This window comes from Thalassophryne amazonica, chromosome 13, assembly GCF_902500255.1.
Source record: "Thalassophryne amazonica chromosome 13, fThaAma1.1, whole genome shotgun sequence".
NCBI lineage: Eukaryota > Metazoa > Chordata > Actinopteri > Batrachoidiformes > Batrachoididae > Thalassophryne > Thalassophryne amazonica.
Window position 1 is genome coordinate 92,742,470 of NC_047115.1, and position 20,902 is coordinate 92,763,371.

General features: G+C 40.5%; 1 protein-coding gene across 1 annotated transcript in view; it reads right to left on the minus strand.

The window, feature by feature from the left end:
- Positions 1 to 3,222: 3,222 nt before the first annotated feature.
- smoc2 (SPARC related modular calcium binding 2) overlaps positions 3,223 to 20,902 on the minus strand; it is a 132,113-nt gene continuing 114,433 nt past the window's right edge. Inside the window, exons 11-13 of the mRNA XM_034185118.1 lie at positions 20,399 to 20,646; positions 15,681 to 15,718; positions 3,223 to 3,343 (exon numbers count right to left, since the gene is read on the minus strand). Coding sequence (XP_034041009.1) covers positions 3,320 to 3,343; positions 15,681 to 15,718; positions 20,399 to 20,646 — 310 coding nt within the window. The 3' untranslated portion in view covers positions 3,223 to 3,319. The remainder of the gene's footprint in view (positions 3,344 to 15,680; positions 15,719 to 20,398; positions 20,647 to 20,902) is intronic.

Genomic DNA, 20,902 nt, shown 5'->3' on the forward strand with positions numbered 1-20,902 from the left:
AGCCTGTACATAGGTCTTGGGAGTACTGTGCGCAGTGGAGGAGCAGCCACTGACTCCTTCCATATGAATTCTGGTGGTTGTCAGGAATGTGTTCTACTTGTATTCATGAGAGAATGAATGTCCAAGGTCTTATTTTATGTTTTTAACACTCGCTTTCTGACCGCTGCGCTGGTTACAACACAAAGGGATGGAGGTAGGGCTGACTGAAAATCTCGGCAAAATAAGCCAATAATTATAGTGTGCCCCTACACTGGTTCTTAGGTGACTCGATGCAACATGGATAATTTTCCATACTGGACAAGCTCAGTACAGGGGCTGGATGGATGTTTGATTGAATGGTAATTGAACTAGTCAGTAAGGTTACCTCACATTTCCATTTCACATTTTTTAGTTATTGTATTTCTCACAGACTGTAAAATGGTAAATTAGTTTTATGTGGTGCCACCCTAGGGTATTGATCATGAAAAACATGTTGGTGATCTGCTTCTAATGGAATAAAATATAATATTCCTATTGCCTCACACCTTGTGGCTTTGGATTTATTCTGTTATTTCCACTGTGGTGGATGGACAAATCTTAAAACCATAAATTGTCTGCCTCTAATCCCCACTTTATGGCACAAAGTCCATAATCTGTTTTCTGTATTGCCCTGGGGTGTTAAAACCAAACCAATGGGCTGGATTATATCACAGAAGGGAGACCAATGTGCTGATCATAAATTACAGGCTAAGCCTGAGTGAACAGGTCAGTCTGAGGTTATTCTGTCAGCCCCACGGGGACCTGTCTGTCTGAAAAGCCACGTCTTACCACTCGCATGGAAGCTCCGACATAATCAGGCTGAAACAATGTACAGTAGTGTAAAGTCTCAAGACTGAGCTCAATGTGGTCCATTAAGAAAGAGTCCATTCAAAGAGCCTCCATGTCTACATTTACTCTATACCTTGTATAAACACACGTTCATACATATAGGCACACACATACATACACAGGCTTGCATGAATTCACTTAATGTGTGCTCACATTATGCCCAGCCGAGATTTATGTCTTCAGTCTATGTGGGAAATCTGTGACGTGAACAGAAATACAATAGTGTTCAGAATAATCATAGTGCTATGTGACCAAAAAGATTAATCCAGGTTTTGAGTATATTTCTTATTGTTACATGGGAAACAAGGTACCAGTAGATTCAGTAGATTCTGACAAATCCAACAAGACCAAGCATTCATGATATGCACACTCTTAAGGCTATGAAATTGGGCTATTAGTAAAAAAAGTAGAAAAGGGGGTGTTCACAATAATAGTAGTGTGGCATTCAGTCAGTGAGTTTGTCAGTTTTGTGGAACAAACAGGTGTGAATCAGGTGTCCCCTATTTAAGGATGATGCCAGCACCTGTTGAACATGCTTTTCTCTTTGAAAGCCTGAGGAAAATGGGACATTCAAGACATTGTTCAGAACAGCGTAGTTTGATTAAGAAGTTAATTGGAGAGGGGAAAACTTATACACAGGTGCAAAAAATTATAGGCTGTTCATCTACAATGATCTCCAATGCTTTAAAATGGACAAAAAAAAAAAAAAAAGACGCATGGAAGAAAATGGAAAACAACCATCAAAATGGATAGAAGAGTAACCAGAATGGCAAAGGCTCACCCATTGATCAGCTCCAGGATGATCAAAGACAGTCTGGAGTTACCTGTAAGTGCTGTGACAGAAGACGCCTGTGTGAAGCTAATTTATTTGCAAGAATCCCCCGCAAAGTCCCTCTGTTAAATAAAAGACGTGCAGAAGAGGTTACAATTTGCCAAAGAACACATCAACTGGCCTAAAGAGAAATGGAGGAATATCTTGTGGACTGATGAGAGTAAAATTGTTCTTTTTGGGTCCAAGGGCCACAGACAGTTTGTGAGACGACCCCCAAACTCTGAATTCAAGCCACAGTTCATAGTGAAGACAGTGAAGCATGGTGGTGCAAGCATCATGATATGGGCATGTTTCTCCTACTATGGTGTTGGGCCTATATATCGCATACCAGGTATCAAGGATCAGTTTGGATATGTCAGAATACTTGAAGAGGTCATGTTGCCTTATGCTGAAGAGGACATGCCCTTGAAATGGGTGTTTCAACAAGACAGTGACCCCAAGCACACTAGTAAACCAGCAAAATCTTGGTTCCAAACCAACAAAATTAATGCCTCACAGATGTGAAGAAATCATGAAAAACTGTGGTTATACAACTAAATACTAGTTTAGTGATTCACAGGATTGCTAAAAAAGCGGTTTGAACATAATAGTTTTGAGTTTGTAGCGTCAACAGCAGATGCCACTATTATTGTGAACACCCCCTTTTCTACTTTTTTTTACTAATAGCCCAATTTCATAGCCTTAAGAGTGTGCATATCATGAATGCTTGGTCTTGCTGGATTTGTGAGAATCTACTGAATCTACTGGTACCTTGTTTCCCATGTAACAATAAGAAATATACTCAAAACCTGGATTAATCTTTTTAGTCACATAGTGCTACTATTATTCTGAACACTACTGTATATACCATCTGTTTTTTTCCAATTCCAAAATGTCGCCTCAGGGGAGTTGGCAAGAGGAGTGAACGCGGGATGATACATGGCCTGTGCTATGTATGACTAATACTTGGCTCCTAAAGACTGTGTCAACAAGGTGTTTATTAAAGGCAGAACAAGAAAACACAAAACAATAAAAACATTACATGTTGTACATAATGAGAAAGTAAATGTAAACTACTAATTGGATTAAAAAGTATTTCACTTGTATAAAACATTCAGACTGCAAGAGCCACAGAGCACAAGATCTGTAAAACAGTTGTTTAATTCCATGAATACTACATGTGAATATGTCAAACTTTCCTAAGATGCCTCTTTCAATCATTCGTGTAAACTGCTGTACAAAGTGTAGGAAAATACGCTCTAGGTACAGTATGTTCCGCGTTATTGAAGCCGTGTTGCAAACTAGAAATTACTCGCATCAACAAAAAAGGAAAATACACTGAGAGCAACAAAATGCAACATCAAACATGAAAACTTGTACAACTCTGAAAAGTCCATTTTTTTAGACACACAAAGCACACATACATTGTATGTGTTTAATAATTTTTGTTTGTCAGGACACAAAAAAGCTAACTACATCATTCACAGATTCAGCAGTCTGTTTAAATACCTAATTTCTACAAAGTGAATTTACATTTATTCATGTTTTTTTAAAGTACAAAGTGCAAATATTCTGGTTTCCATTACTGCCGATTGGTGATGGCAGGATGGCCATGCAGAAGGTCAGTCCTCTGGGTTTAGCTTAGCCTTGCTTCTTCGAGGGATTCTGAGGAGGCAAAAGAAAAGTGATGTTAGTGTGAATCATTAACTCAGTTACACAAGACTACCTCAATAAGTAACAGTCACAACCACCTTGATTATCTTTATTGTCTCTGTTCTTGCATACAAAATTTTAATCTGGGACTCTCCACGTTAAAAATGTCCTGGAGAATCTAGAACCAGAACCTGTTAACTCACAAGAAGTCTCTACAACAAAACCATAATCTTATTAGGACACAAGGGACCATTCATCATGAGTCAACAGAGAACCATCATCGCATCATCAGCACAACACCATCACTCTATCACGATACAGTCCTCGCTGTTGGAGATCTTGACCTGAATAAATCCAGGATTGCCTTGAAGAATTCAGCAGGACAAAGGAAGACTACATGACAACAGCAAAAGTTCAAAAATGCCATGGCTGCATCTTGTATCATCAAGACTTAACAACAGTTCCAAAGATTCACCAAGACTGACAAAGACTATCCCCAGGACTCACCATGAAATACCCCCATTGGTATTGATGGATATTAGTTTAAAAGAATTTATACTATTTAGTTTCCGTATTTTCAAAACCAATTCCATGCCAGACCTCAGAAATCAAGATGGTACCACTGTACTGCAATGTCGGCCATATTTATTCAAAATCAACCCCCAACCTCTAACCATCTGAGGCTCGAGACTAGGGGAGCACAGAAGCTCATGTAAAAATGTCCAAATTTAGAGAGGAAATAAACATGTTTACAGCTCGGTACAAAAACGGTTTTGATGTTTATGGCTAGTTTCCCACTCTATGACAAGTGTACAGGAGGTGAATATTTTTTTTAATAACTGAACAGTTTCAGAATCAGAATCGCCTTTATTGTCTTTGTAATTTGCATTACAACGAGATTTGAGTGCAACTCCAAAAAGGTGCTTTCCGTGGTGCGAGTAATTTTTAACTAAATAAAAGATAGTGAAATTTAACGGTGAATTATTCAGAGTATATGTACAACTAATATAAACATGGCAATTAATATAAAATAAAATGTGGATCAAGTAAAATGTAAAACAAGAATTATATACAACTGTGGAATCATATTGCATGGGAATATTGCACATGGTTTACAGATATTGCACAAGAAACATGAAAGGTGCAGATAGGGTGATTTGTTATTGTTCAGTGCAGTGATCGCTCTGGGGAGAAAGCTGTCCCTGAGTCTGTTTGTCCCAGTTTTGATTGACCTATACCGTCGGCCGGAGGGTTTAACATATTTTGAACAGAAAAGTTATGAATAATTATAGGCGGGGCCCTGCTAGTAGAGACTGCTAGTTGTTGTGGATTGACCGTATGTCATTTCTGAGCATTGTATGACAAATATCTGCAATAATATGGGTTGTTGTGTGGTTCATTGTCCTAATGGACCATATAAACAATCTGTACCCTAGTATTTGCACTGAGTGAAATTTTCATGTTATTTAATTTGTATGTTGGTACTGTTGATATTGTTAGTACTTATTGGTAGCTTTGTGATGTTCACTCCACTGTTACTCCATGGTTTCTGAGACAACAATCCGGTTTATAACTTTTAGTCCCCACATCCAAACAACCTGTCGTGAAACCCACCACCCAGTCCGCATGACTATTTGTTAATAAAACACCTTAACCAAGTTTATCTGGTTAGCTTTAGCTTGTTCAGTAATGCTGAGATGATTCAGCCCAACCAGGTCAGACAGGGCCCTGCCCATATTCCACCTATTGACCGAATTATGGGTTGACTGTAATTTAGTCAGAGTATACACTGCCCACATGGTGATGCCCAGAGTGGCACTATTTGAGCTTCACAATGGCTTTTCAGAAAACCTATGGCTCATGTGACGGAAGGTTTGTCAGTCTATGGTCAAAACCCAGTGCATTTAATCTACTTGTGGACTATGGTGCATCCAGTGAGAATGCTGAAGCAGCAGGTTATGGAAGCAGTTGTGATGAACAAAGCTGTAAACTCCCAAAGCAAATGAGGAGGCCACCAGTAAAATGTTAAACATTCTGCTGCACCTGCCCACTCGCCGTTTTGTGCAGCAACTTTTATACATTGAGCCACAATCTTATTTTCAAGACAGGACAGTGCTAGAATCACAAGAGTATTATACTATTGAAGTGAAACACAAAGTTCAGCATGTTGTTAACATTTCACTGAAAATCAAAAGTTCTTTATACCTTGTTGTGTCTTAACTGTGAATGGCAGAAAGTGTATTATACTATCCAGTAAGTAAACAGCTGGAGAGAGCAGTGGTACTGTGGGTTTCTAGCCCAGCTGCAAACCCAGCGTGCTTGCACTGTTTCTGCTTCCAAGCACAACTTATGTCTGAGCTGCTCAGTGTTGTATGGTAATGAAGTAAAAATACTTCACTACTGTACTTAAGTATGTTTTGGGAGACTTTGTACTTTACTTGAATTTTTTAATTCAGCTTACTTTCACTTTTACTTCACTACATTTCTGACCTTAATTGCATACTTCTACTCCGATACATTTTCTATGCGCCATGCCATTACTCGTTACATAAAAAAAAAAAAAAAAAAAAACACACACACACGATTTGTGGATTTTAGTTTGCTTTATCCTAATTTTTTCCCCGCTAAAACCCTGAAGAGCATATGTCTGTGAGTAATATTTTATATTTTTATGTTAAACCGACTTGTTATTGTCTTCTGAAACAGTTGATAGATGTGTTTTATAACTTAAAAACGGGACTGATGCTAATGCCTTAGCATGTTTGTGTTGATTTGTTTTCTGTATAATTAATGGCTCAGCGTTTGATGTCGTAAAAGAGTCAAATTGTAATTTTTTAAATTTATTTTTATTCATATATTATAGCAACAATAGTCTACATAATAGACAATAATAATAATAGACTAATAATGTTACAATACAATTTTAGAGAGAGAGACAAAAAGAACCTAATGAAACAAAAGATAAAACCATGTAACAATGAAAATAAATAAATACATATAGAAATAAATAACTGTTTCCTGTGAACACCTAGTGAGTAGCCTACTCTCGTTTAGGTTTTGAAACCTTGTTTCTGAAATGGTTTTGTGTGATGTGCATAATTTCAGTATTGTGACTAATACTACCAGTCATTTATAATCAATCAATCAATCAATCAATTTTTTTTATATAGCGCCAAATCACAACAAACAGTTGCCCCAAGGCGCTTTATATTGTAAGGCAAGGCCATACAATAATTATGTAAAACCCCAACGGTCAAAACGACCCCCTGTGAGCAAGCACTTGGCTACAGTGGGAAGGAAAAACTCCCTTTTAACAGGAAGAAACCTCCAGCAGAACCAGGCTCAGGGAGGGGCAGTCTTCTGCTGGGACTGGTTGGGGCTGAGGGAGAGAACCAGGAAAAAGACATGCTGTGGAGGGGAGCAGAGATCAATCACTAATGATTAAATGCAGAGTGGTGCATACAGAGCAAAAAGAGAAAGAAACACTCAGTGCATCATGGGAACCCCCCAGCAGTCTACGTCTATAGCAGCATAACTAAGGGATGGTTCAGGGTCACCTGATCCAGCCCTAAGTATAAGCTTTAGCAAAAAGGAAAGTTTTAAGCCTAATCTTAAAAGTAGAGAGGGTGTCTGTCTCCCTGATCTGAATTGGGAGCTGGTTCCACAGGAGAGGAGCCTGAAAGCTGAAGGCTCTGCCTCCCATTCTACTCTTACAAACCCTAGGAACTACAAGTAAGCCTGCAGTCTGAGAGCGAAGCGCTCTATTGGGGTGATATGGTACTACGAGGTCCCTAAGATAAGATGGGACCTGATTATTCAAAACCTTATAAGTAAGAAGAAGAATTTTAGATTCTATTCTAGAATTAACAGGAAGCCAATGAAGAGAGCCTAGATAAACTTTAATCTAAAAAAAAAAAAAAAAAAAAAAAAAAAAAAATCAGTCCGTTTTTGATTATTAACATTTACTTGTACTTTTACTTTCAATACGTGAGTACATTTAATTGTACATTACTTGTCATACTTAATTACAATAAATACTAGATACTTTAAGACTTTTACTTGAGTAGCATTTCAATCAGTGACAAGTCATTTTTTTAATGGGTATCTGTACTTTTACTTAAGTGTGATTTTCCGGTACTTTATACAACAGTGGAGCTGCTGAAGTCGTCTGTGTTCATCTGATGCCAACGAGCCTTGTGTCCGTGGATCAAAGGTAAAACGGAACAAAAAATGGTTGGAAAATTTTTTTTTTCCTCATAATGTATGTTGTCACGTTACTACATTTTACAAGGATATGACACAGCCAAATCAGCCAACCTGCTTTATTTGTAAGAACAAAATCAGCACATATATTATGTATAATGTCAAAAAAGTTCATACTTCCACAAACACAGTGTAGGAAAAAGAAACTGAGTCAGTGGAAAACTAAATTTGTGACATCATTTTCTGTGACCTGATGAGAAATTGCAACAATTAAACATTCCATCACCATAAACAAGAAATACATCTAAATCTGCATTCTGTGGAAAGTTTTATGTAATATTTACATTGACACTAAAAGTTGTGTTATTATACACTATTTAAATATGGTTTGGCAGAAGCTTTAATCCAAAATGACTTATATTTACAGACCGATGTCAGGAGTTTCCATGCAAGGTGTCAAACTGCCACAAGCAATTTGGGGTACTGTGTCTTTTTCACATGCAGATAGGTGTAACACGGGCTTCACCCACCAACCCTCTGAATAGACAAAACCCTGCACCTCTGAGTTCGATACCCACTGTTATGGACAACCGTACCTTAGATAGAAATGTGTACCCATAAGTGTCCATCAACATCAAACCCATGCAGCTGACATCATTATATTATGGCCATCAGTCATCATGACATGTGGTAAAGAGTTGAACTAGCTTTACTTAACTGGCGTGGGTTGTTGAGGAAAAGTATTTGAACTATATTAATCGTTATATGCCATTTAAATACAGTAGTGTTCAGAATAATAGTAGTGCTATGTGACTAAAAAGATTAATCCAGGTTTTGAGTATATTTCTTATTGTTACATGGGAAACAAGGTACCAGTAGATTCAGTAGATTCTCACAAATCCAACAAGACCAAGCATTCATGATATGCACACTCTTAAGGCTATGAAATTGGGCTATTAGTAGAAAAGGGGGTGTTCACAATAATAGTAACATCTGCTGTTGACGCTACAAACTCAAAACTATTATGTTCAAACCGCTTTTTTAGCAATCCTGTGAATCACTAAACTAGTATTTAGTTGTATAACCACAGTTTTTCATGATTTCTTCACATCTGCGAGGCATTAATTTTGTTGGTTTGGAACCAAGATTTTGCTGGTTTACTAGTGTGCTTGGGGTCATTGTCTTGTTGAAACACCCATTTCAAGGGCATGTCCTCTTCAGCATAAGGCAACATGACCTCTTCAAGTATTCTGACATATCCAAACTGATCCATGATACCTGGTATGCGATATATAGACCCAACACCATAGTAGGAGAAACATGCCCATATCATGACGCTTGCACCATCATGCTTCACTGTCTTCACTGTGAACTGTGGCTTGAATTCAGAGTTTGGGGGTCACCTCACAAACTGTCTGTGGCCCTTGGACCTAAAAAGAACAATTTTACTCTCATCAGTCCACAGAATATTCCTCCATTTCTCTTTAGGCCAGTTGATGTGTTCTTGGCAAATTGTAACCTCTTCAGCACGTCTTTTATTTAACAGAGGGACTTTGTGGGGGATTCTTGCAAATAAATTAGCTTCACACAGGCGTCTTCTAACTGTCACAGCACTTACAGGTAACTCCAGACTGTCTTTGATCATCCTGGAGCTGATCAGTGGGTAAGCCTTTGCCATTCTGGTTATTCTTCTGAACAATGTCTTGAACGTCCCATTTTCCTCAGGCTTTCAAAGAGAAAAGCATGTTCAACAGGTGCTGGCTTCATCCTTACATAGGGGACACCTGATTCACACCTGTTTGTTCCACAAAACTGACAAACTTACTGACTGAATGCCACACTACTATTATTGTGAACACCCCCTTTTCTACTTTTTTTTTTTTTACTAATAGCCCAATTTCATAGCCTTAAGAGTGTGCATATCATGAATGCTTGGTCTTGTTGGATTTGTGAGAATCTACTGAATCTACTGGTACCTTGTTTCTCATGTAACAATAAGAAATATACTCAAAACCTGGATTCATCTTTTTAGTCACATAGCACTACTATTATTCTGAACACTACTGTAGATCCTGATCATTTGATTGGTGGATTGCATGTTACATGGCACTGATTATTTGTCCCATTCTTTAAAACTAGTCCATTGTATGAGTGAAGTAATTTTTCATGCATTTTTTTTTTTTACATTTACTGTACACTGTGGTTCTATAGGTTTCATTCCATTGAAGGTCCTCACTACCTCTTTGTAAAAATGCATCTACGGTACGAGAAATCCAATACACCATAAGCTGACTAGAAGCTGATGTACTGCTCTTGGGGACACGTTTAGCAGCCGTAGATGTACTGCCAGAGCAAAAATTGGGCAAGTTCCTATTGTGATTTTTTTTTTTTTTTTTACTGGCTAGAGGAAAGCAGACGTCTGCTTCCACACACTGTGCTTTGGACCACGGTGGCTCTCCTTGAGTTCAGTATTATTCAGTGGCTCAGGCGGATTAGATTCTATGTGGCTAATAGCTGGAACTTACATTGTCTGTGTTTGCGTCCTCAGGAATGATGTCAGAGAGACATCAGTAAAGTCTGAATACAGCACATGGATGTGTCCCCACTTTTCTCCAATCATGTCAACATTTTTAAGTAGGAAGTATTTTGTGCAACACAGACAGCGCAAACACGACATAAACCAACCTGCACTCGTAACCTGAGCTCACTCTCAGGACAGATGGTGTTTTGACGACAGAGACTTTAAAGTTGAATCACCAAATGACCTCGACCTTTGAATGTAAGGTTTTATGCTGTTTACAGTGCAGTTAGCGTGCCTCGCATTACAACGGTGAGTTTTATAGAAACTTCATTGCTAATGTCACTGCTTCTTCAACAGCTCAGGTGCAACACAAGACATGTTCTGCTCATTGAAAATAAGGAGTACATTCGGTCGATGTTAACTAATATGGGTTGTGATTGGAAGTAGCATTGCAGTGCCATCTGAGACTGTATGCAGGTAATCTCTCAAAACAAACAAACAAAAAGCTGGCGGTAACATTAAAATGTAGTTACCAAGGTCTTGAAACTTAAAAATACTCATTCATTAATTGTCTACTGCTTATCCAAGTCATGGTGGCAGCAGACCAAGCAGCTCATCCCACACTTCCCTATCCTCAGCTATGTCCTCTAACTCTTCCCTGGGGATCCTGAGGTCTTCCCGAGGCAGCCGGGAAACACATTCCTTCCAGCATGTCCTGGTTCTTCCCCAGGGCCTCCTCCCAGTTGGATGTGCCTGGAAGACCTCCTCAGGGTGACGACCACATGCCCAAACCCCGTCAGCTAGCTCCTTTCAGTGCAAAGAAGCACCTGCTCTGCTCCAAATTCATCCTGCATTAATCAAGCTTCTACTCTGTCCAGGAGCGTAAGCCCAGATACCCAATGGAGGAATCTCATTTTTGCCGTTTTTTTCTCCATGACCTTATTCTTTCAGTCATTATCCAAAGTTAATGACCACAGGTGAAGATAGGAGTGTAAATTAACTGGTAAATTCATAGCCTAACCTTCTGGCTTAAACACCACCCCGATTTGACTATACATCTCATGCCCCAACTTTCTGACTTGTGAACAAGACCCTGAGATATGTAAACTCCTCCACTTGGGGCAGTAAGTCTCCCCTGACCCAGAGGGTACAGTCCATCACTTTCTGACAGAGGGCCGTGGTCTCAGATTTGGAGGTGTTGATTCTTCTCCCAGTCACTTCACACTCTGCCTCAAAACTGCTTAGTCCACATCGGAGGTCACTGCCTGTTGAAGCCAACATCATCCACAAAACCGATCCTACATCATTCACTGCACCATGCAACATGTGCAGTGAAGGCAGGGTGGGTGCTGAGTCTAGGAGAGTGCTGAGCCCCTGACACTGGAGTGTGACTTGAAATCCTGTCCATGAATATCATGAACAGGATTGGCGACAAGGGGCAGCCCTGGTAGAATCCAACTCCCACCAGAAACAGGTCTGATGTAATGCCCAGAATGTGGACACAACTCCTACCTTGGTCATATAGAGACCTGGGGCCTCATGTACAAAGACTTGCATGGACTTCCTACTGAAACCTGGCATACGCCAAAACCCAGAAACTGGCGTAAGCACAAAAATATCCAGATGTATATGTGTACGCATGGACCCAAGCACGTTCCATTTGTACATCCCTCTGAACGTGGAATTGAGCACACATGCGCACATACCAAACTCAGTCCTGGCCACACCTCTATTCAAATATGCAAATCCATGTAAATAGGCCCTGGAGCTGGGATTCCCCACACCGTCACATCAGACAACATGAACAAAGAAAAGAAATTACATTGAGTGTGAGCTACAGATGACTGGAAATTACATGGAAACATGCAGGGATAGTTTATTTGGTACTCTGTAAAATTAAATAATTATGAAACTGGAAAAATGCTTGTGGGAGCGTGTGTGTGAGGCAGTAAAAGTTGTCGGCTCAGAACAGCGCACACACTAAAGTTAAAAACGTGAGATGCGTCACCACTGACAATGTGTGACATTTACAACTTTACACACGTTTACTGACAAATACTTAACACAGGGAGACAATCGGTTAAGATGCTCTGCTGCTCCACTCTCACATCAACACATTGATAATAACAAACAACATATCTGAATGCACACATAACCAAATGTGCCTGCACTGGTTTTCATTCTGAACAATTACAGGAATACACTGTTTACACAGCAAGCAGCCACCCACTGTGCACCATGCCAGCCTCCAGCCTGATTCACATTTGCACATCAATCAATCAATCAATCAATCAATCAATCAATCAATTTTATTTATATAGCGCCAAATTACAACAAACAGTTGCCCCAAGGCGCTTTATATTGTAAGGCAAGGCCATACAATAATTACGTAAAAACCCCAACGGTCAAAACGAACCCCCTGTGAGCAAGCACTTGGCGACAGTGGGAAGGAAAAACTCCCTTTCACTAATGATTAAATGCAGAGTGGTGCATACAGAGCAAAAAGAGAAAGAAACACTCAGTGCATCATGAGAACCCCCCAGCAGTCTAAGTCTATAGCAGCATAACTAAGGGATGGTTCAGGGTCACCTGATCCAGCCCTAACTATAAGTTTTAGCAAAAAGGAAAGTTTTAAGCCTAATCTTAAAAGTAGAGAGGGTGTCTGTCTCCCTGATCTGAATTGGGAGCTGGTTCCACAGGAGAGGAGCCTGAAAGCTGAAGGCTCTGCCTCCCATTCTACTCTTACAAACCCTAGGAACTACAAGTAAGCCTGCAGTCTGAGAGCGAAGCGCTCTATTGGGGTGATATGGTACTAAGAGGTCCCTAAGATAAGATGGGACCTGATTATTCAAAACCTTATAAGTAAGAAGAAGAATTTTAAATTCTATTCTAGAATTAACAGGAGGCCAATGAAGAGAGGCCAATATGGGTGAGATATGCTCTCTCCTTCTAGTCCCCGTCAGTACTCTAGCTGCAGCATTTTGAATTAACTGAAGGCTTTTCAGGGAACTTTTAGGACAACCTGATAATAATGAATTACAATAGTCCAGCCTAGAGGAAATAAATGCATGAATTAGTTTTTCAGCATCACTCTGAGACAAGACCTTTCTAATTTTAGAGATATTGCGTAAATGCAAAAAAGCAGTCCTACATATTTGTTTAATATGCGCTTTGAATGACATATCCTGATCAAAAATGACTCCAAGATTTCTCACACCAGATTTCTTAGACACCATGTTTCTAAGATTTGTGGGGCCAAGTACAATAACTTCAGTTTTATGAGTTTAAAAGCAGGAAATTAGAGGTCATCCATGTCTTTATGTTTGTAAGACAATCCTGCTTTTCACTGTTCACACGTGATGTGAACATTGATGGAATGAAATTGTTTCCTATCAACAAAAACAAATTTGTCATCTAATGGCGCCTTTATAGTAGTATGTGTGCAGTCAATACCTCCGATTACATTCATGAAATAAGCTCTGACTGGAAATTGCGCTTTAATGTTGGAATGTGATGTACCTGGATGACATTTGGATGACTGCATTCCATTCAGCTGGCATGGCTCAGCTCAAGATTGACTGGCACACTCCTGACTGATTGGTTAGCTCACGCTGGAATGCCCCTGTTGCCAGGAAGCCCAGCATGGTCAGCACCTGTGTGGGGGCAGACAGCACCTGGCTCCTTGTCATATTGCCCTCTGAGCCGGCCACAGTTCTGCGCACAACTCCAGCAACAATGGCCTTGGTAAACGAAATCATCTTATGAGCCAATTATTGTCATTTGCAAGTAAATCCTTGTGTTTCCTGAATACACGCTCACGTTGGATTGCACCATTTGCGATGTCCTCTAACAACGCTAACACAGCCATTGTTAGTGCCATTTCACTTTGTGTATGCTTTTATATCCATCCATATAATTGCAAATATGTGGGTGTGTTAATTGTTCATTTGTGTGTCGATGTGCACATCAGTCTGCTGACTTCTTGTTTTTACATTATTAACAGTGTCTCAGGATCACCCGTATGTGTTGGCAGTGGAACCAAAGCTGTAGAAATGTACGTATGGCGGCCAGGATTTTTGCGTGATACACTGCATATTTCCACAGTGATTTCACTTTTGACACATCTGAACATTGGCGTGGAGACAGACGTACGGGCATATTGTACATGAGGCCCAGATCGAGTGTCACACCACCACCCCAGTTTGCCACTCCGGAGGTACTGCACCCAACTTCCATGCAATATTTTATAGGCATATCAGCCATGACAGCCCACAAGATCCTCAAAGTGTTCTTTCCACTGCCTGACAATATTCTCAGTGCAGTTTAGCAGCTTTCCTCCCTTGCTTAACTTAAAAATATGCTGAACCATTTAAGAGTTTTGACACACTCGAGTTTTCTGTATACTAAATAACAATAAGGGCTCCATTCTGATGGAAGTCACAAAAGTAAGCGGTGCATGAAGCCTCCAGGATATTGGGGCATGTCCAAGTTCTATTTGCTATCAAGACAGTGAATAAACTGAATGCAAAGCCAAGTGCTGGCTGCAAAAGCTTTTGATTTACAATGTTTATGAGCTTGTAAGATGAAAATAATATCAGCCAATCACAGTGGCACCTGTCATTCCCTTTAAACCAGAGTGCAGCACACAGTGCTGTGGGACTGAGAAGGGAAAGGATTTCTAGTGTGTTAACTGATTAGAAACAACCTGCTAGAGTGCAGACAGGGACCACCAAAGCTCCCTGAGGTGAAGCAGCAAGGTGAAGTTTTGTACAACCCAAAATCAAAAAAAAGTTGGGATGATATGGAAAATGAAAATTAGAGCAATGATTTCTAATATTTCACTGTAGACTGTATCAACCAAAGATATTTTATGTTTTGCATCATCAACTTAATTTAATTTATGCATACATTCATTCCTGCATTATTTTTTTTTTTACTTTCACTATTGATACTCTGTGTGCTTCTTACCCTGTGTGCTGCTATACAATGCTGCTGGAACCTCAGTTTCCCTGATGGAGTCTTCCCAAGGGATTAATAAAGTTCTGTCTAATCTAAAAAATCACTGCTTTTATTTTTTTTTTTTTATTGTATTTATTTTTATTGACTTGTTTTAATTTTTTTCTGTTTTTTATGCATTTTGCATACTATCATGTCTTTTTGACTTGTTGCTTTATTCCATGATTTTACCTATTTATTTATTTATTTATTTACTAGTACTTTTTCGACAATGTTCTTTGTATATGTCATGGCATATAATGTTGACTATGTCAGGGAGGGGTGGTCACATGATATAGTTTTTTTTGTTTTCATCTTCGACTTTTTAACTTCACAATGCCATAATATCCTTTGAACAAGGATATTATTATTGTTGCGTAATTATCATGTGTTATCTGAACAGTTCACATCCAATGAGACACCACCAGGTTTGGACACCATTTCCCAGTCATTTAAACGGGACTGCAAATACTGAGTCCTTTCAGAAATAAAAAGAAAAAAAAAAATAAAGCAGCAAATGTTGAGAAACACACAATTTGTGTCCTGCAGTCTGGATACGTCTAGCCAGTGGAGGATCACAATTTTCACAGTCACTGATAAACAAGTGGGTGATGAGTGTTATTTACTTACTAGTTTACTGGGAGGTAAGGCTTCTCCTGTTCTGGCTCCTATAAAACAAAAAGCGACAAACACCTCAACAAACATCTTACTGCAGAACACCAGAGGTAAACTCCAATGCACAGTCCACACACACAAAATGTGCAAATCATGTTGCACTTAGAATTCTCCATCAGACTGCTGTGATGAATGTGTTTGATAGTCATTTTTTCAGTTTGAAGCTGATAACGTGAAGGCCAAAGCATTAGGGATTTGATTTACTAAGATCCTATATAACCAGTGTTAAGTTGGGTTGGCTTTCCAAACTCTTGCACTTTGATTTGGTGAAAATTTTGTGGGTGATTCATGAAGAATAATAGTGCACATGACAGCAGGTGGAAGCGTGACATAGACAGCAATATGCAAGTGAGGATTTAGTGAGTGTTAATGTTTAAAATGTGTTAAAATTCAATTCAAACAGCCACTTGTAGGTATGTACAACACCACACAAGGATGTTTAAATGTTTACCAAATGGAAACTGAATGTGCCTTGAAAAAGGTTTGTTACAGGAGGTGTGCAGTCTTTGGCACAAGTTCAACATCAGCACTGCTCACCTAAAACTGTCTGTGCAAGACAACAACCTTCAAATGCATGTTCCCACAACTGGGGTGATTTAACTCTGGTGTTAATATTCTCTGTCACATAATCATAAAGGATGTGATGACTGAATGACAATAATTTGTGTGTGTTTTATATGTAAGTGTCTGTTCACAGCTGGGGGCTCATGTACAAAGGCTGCATATGCACAAAAATGTGGCATACATCCATCTCCATGCTAATGTTCAGGTGTATCAAAAGTGAAATGACCGTGGAAATGTGCGGAGCACCACTCCAAAATCCTGCCTGGCGTACGCACATTTCTACAGGTATTGTTCCTCTACTGACACATAGAGGTGATGCTGAGAACCGTTAATAGTGTGAAAAAGTTATCAGACTGATGTGCACATTAGCGACACACTTATGAACACTTAACACACCCACATGTTTGCAACTATATGGGTGGATATTAAAGCATGTGCAAAGTGATGCATAAAATGGCACTAACAGTGGCTGTGTTAGTGTTGTGAGAGGACCTTGCAAATGGTACAATCTTACGTGAGGGAACTCGAGGATTTACTTGCAAATTACGATTATTGTCTCATAAGCCAAATTTGATTACCAAAGTCACTGTTACTAGAGTTGCACACAGAACGCGGCCGGCCCAGGGTACAATACAGCGAGGAGCCAGGGGTTGTCTGTGCACACACAGGTGCTGACCATGCTGGGCTTCCTGGCAACAGGGGCATTCCAGTGGGAGCGCACCTATCGGTCAGGAGTGTGCCAGTCAATCTTGAGCTGAGCCATGCCAGCTGTGTGGAACGCAATCATCCAAATGTCATACAGGTACATCATATTCCAACATTAAAATGCAATTTGCAGCAAGAGCCGGTTTCCCAAATGTAATCGGTGCTATTCACTGCATACATACAGTATTACTATAAAGGCGCCATCACGTGATGAATTTGTTTTTTGTTAGTAGTACACAATTTATTCTATCAATGTTCAAATCATATGTGATGCACAAATACACTGGGTTGGGTTAGGAACAGGCTAGAGGCTGACACAATGCGTGATGGGTGGCTGCTTGGTAAGGAAATAATTTATTCATGTAATTGTTCCAACTGAAAACTAATACGGGCCCATTTGAGCATGCGCGCATTCAAATATGCTTTTTATTTATTTATATTTATTTATTTTGTTTTGTGTTTTGCTGGTGAAACTAGAGCTGCAGAACGAACCCCAACACTGACCAAGAGAGACGGTACAATGAACTCCATCTCCGCACTTGGACAGTAGTGGAGGGGGCAATCGGGACAAGGCCAGTCAGGTGGACATCAGCAGCTGGCACGGGGACGCTGGGGCTAGCGGGTAAAATTTCACCGGTGAAACCTTACAGCTATGTGTATTGTGAGCAGCCTTTTGCATGACCAGTATAATGACATTTATGAGGTCAGCATAGGATGATCCGTGTCACCTTCATGGGCTTACACCACTCCAATGAAAGCTGTGTCACCCACTATAGCAGCCACTTTTTTGTCGAAGGGGATGAACTCCTTTGAAATTCTGTGTCTGACCTTTTTAATTTAACTTCAGTGTCTGTGCACTGCTCTGAGTCTTAGCATTTATGTAGCCTCTCACACACACACACAATCTTTGTTTTTTGTTTCACATTGTGGCGAGATGCATGGGAGAACGAAGACAGAGCCACAACCTTCATCTTTTCTGCACTCTGACTCTACAAGGGACTGTCAACATGACACAACCAAACTATTTAAATAATTTTGTCCATTCAGATAGAGGCGTGGACAGGGAGGAGTTTGGTACTTCTGCATGTGCGCTCAATTCCACGTCGACTGGGGTGTGCAAACGCAATATGCTTGGATCCATGCGTACGTCATGTTTCAGTAGGAAATCGATGCAAGTCTTTGTACATGAGGATCCTGGTGTCCATACTGTCCACAGAGCTGTCCATGGTCCTGACAGTAGATTGAGGTGAGCCTGCTGTCTGCCTGCACTGGACAGCAGGCTCACCTCATATTTCTATTACACTGGCATACATGTTCATTTAATTTTATTTAGGCAGTGGATGTTTTTTAAAAATAGGCCACAATAAATTGTTTAATCGTGGTATTTTCTGTGAAAAAAAGATTATTGATTTAAAATAAAGACATGCATACCACAACAGCTCACAGGGAATGACTGAATTGGATTTATGATGGTCAGCACTGACCACGCAACCACTGGGAAAGTTGGCACCATGGTTTCAAACATGCAAATTACAGACACAATCTCAGCATCCAAAATTACATTTGGCCTTAATCTTTCAAGTGCAAACTTCACCTATTTGCATGTTCAACACCAAAACTTTTGTGCACTTGGGTTGACACACCCCGAATTTGTGAAAACAAAAGTTATAAATGGACAATACACACTATTTTGCACATCTGGTAGAAGCAAACCTCAGTTTGTAAAATGCTCTTTCACACATAACACAAATGAACATGAATGAGGCCAAATCAAGCTGAATGGGGGGAAAATTCCAAACCTCGTGATGTGGTCGGGAGGGACAGACAGTCGCACAGCCATGTATTGATGCCATATGACCACTGAGAATGTGGGGGGATCCCGCGGGGATGGATTGATGCAAAATCGTTTGCATGCGCAAAACACAAACGTGATACCACATCTGCACTGGTGTGCACTCTCACAGCAGTGCAGAAGCAATTAAATGTTGTACAAATGTTTATAAATCAAAGAAAATGTATAAGGACAAAATAATGAGAGACTATAGAACATTATGAGAACAATGAATGTACCATTGAAATGTAAGACAACATCAGCCAGCAACACAGAGGTGAAAGCGACCCGCCATGCAGGGGTCTGTGCGTCCAGGCGTCTCTGACCACTTGTCGCACCAAAGGACACCATCTCATGTGGTCTATAATTCACATGGTGGACAAGACATTTGCCTCACCAGCTGGCTGATCACAGGATCAGAGGGATATTTTCACATGGGGCAGCCTGGCTGATGGTGTCCTCAGAGCGCACTGAGGGGCAGCTGGATGCATTCCAAAGGTGAGTTGTGTTTTTATTTTTCTCTGTGTCATGAGGGCCTGCCAACACATGTGCATTGGCTTGTAGAGGAGTGGATGTTCTACATGGCACAATATGTGTTCTCCAGCTTTGAGTTGCGATGACACAGTGGTCAGGTGCAACATGATGTGATCGCCTTGGTGAACGCACGTGAGCTGTAATCATCTGACAGCTTTGGGGCTCCTTCGTGTGCTGACATTCTGTGAGCACCTTGATGAACGTGCATGAGCTGTGATCATTTGAGGACTTTGGTTCCTTATAACAGAAATTACAGCGAAATAAATAAATGGAAAGATGAATCCACTTGATGGATCACATGATGAATACATACCACAGATATTTTACATGACGTGTGCTTCCTTAGCGGGATCCAGTGGGGGGTGCACTTGCGGCACAAGCTGGACATGCTGGCAGGATTTGATGTGCCTGACCGATGTGAATATCCCTCAAATGCAGTCTGGCCAGCCGTCACAATGCACCTTGACCTCCCTGCAAGCTTTTGCTACCTCAACCTCACCTCGATTATGGTGTCATGTGCACTACATTCGGGCTGGCTGCGCAAATGGGTCTGGTTGTTGTAAGTGTACTGAAACTGCTTTTGGAGGTCTATGGATTGCATGTGGACTTGGGCTGAGTGTCGATTGGGATATTTTGCCTGGATTCAAGGTGGCTGAACAGGTGGCTCAATCCAAATTGTCCGACTTGCGTACCAACTTGCAGTACAAATGTTGTGACTTCAATGGAATGGCGGTACAAGTGCATCTCGACCACCATTCAATTGGGTTTCCAACGAGAGCACAAAGCGAGTGTGGGGTGCATGTGCTGTGGCTGTACAGATGTGCCGACTGCTGTGAGACTGCTGTATGAGGCGTTCATGTGCAGTTCAAATTTGCATAACTGTTGTCTGAATCCTCCTTTGTGCGCCATTCTGCCTCATTCGTGGTATGTATGAAGGGGGCTTAAATTGCATGCACTTTTTTGTGGGAGCTATGGTAGTTGCACATTTTTACAAACACAAACTTCTACTAAATCAGGCCACTGGTGTTATTGAGCTCACCTTCTTCCTTGCTTACTCCCAGGCATCCCATCAGCTCCTGCAGGGACAGAGCTTTGTCGTTGCTGATGTCACAGTACTCCACAAACTTCTTAACACACTTCTTTGGCTTGGACTTCTTGCGCAGGAAGCGTTTGAAAGGCTTTATCTCCTTCTTTCCAATGTCGCCACTGGAATTTTTGTCCAGCTGACTGAAATACCAGTGGACTACTCTCTCTTCCAAGGTGTGGCTGGGGTCAGGTTCAGCCATCCTGAACAACAGATATATCAGTTGATTAGAATGCTATTGCCCCCCACCCCCACCCCATTCATTTATTGCCCAAAGTGCACTGTGCCTGTGTGATTCTTTCAGGTCAAAGAACACAAAAGTATTGCTGGGATACAAAGAATATATTTTTTTAATTAAATTACCTCAAAGATTAGCCAGATCTGTACTCGAAACCAGACTATAGGATTTTTCCTTCGACCTTGAACTATTTTCAACATTTTGGACTCTTTATCTCGAGA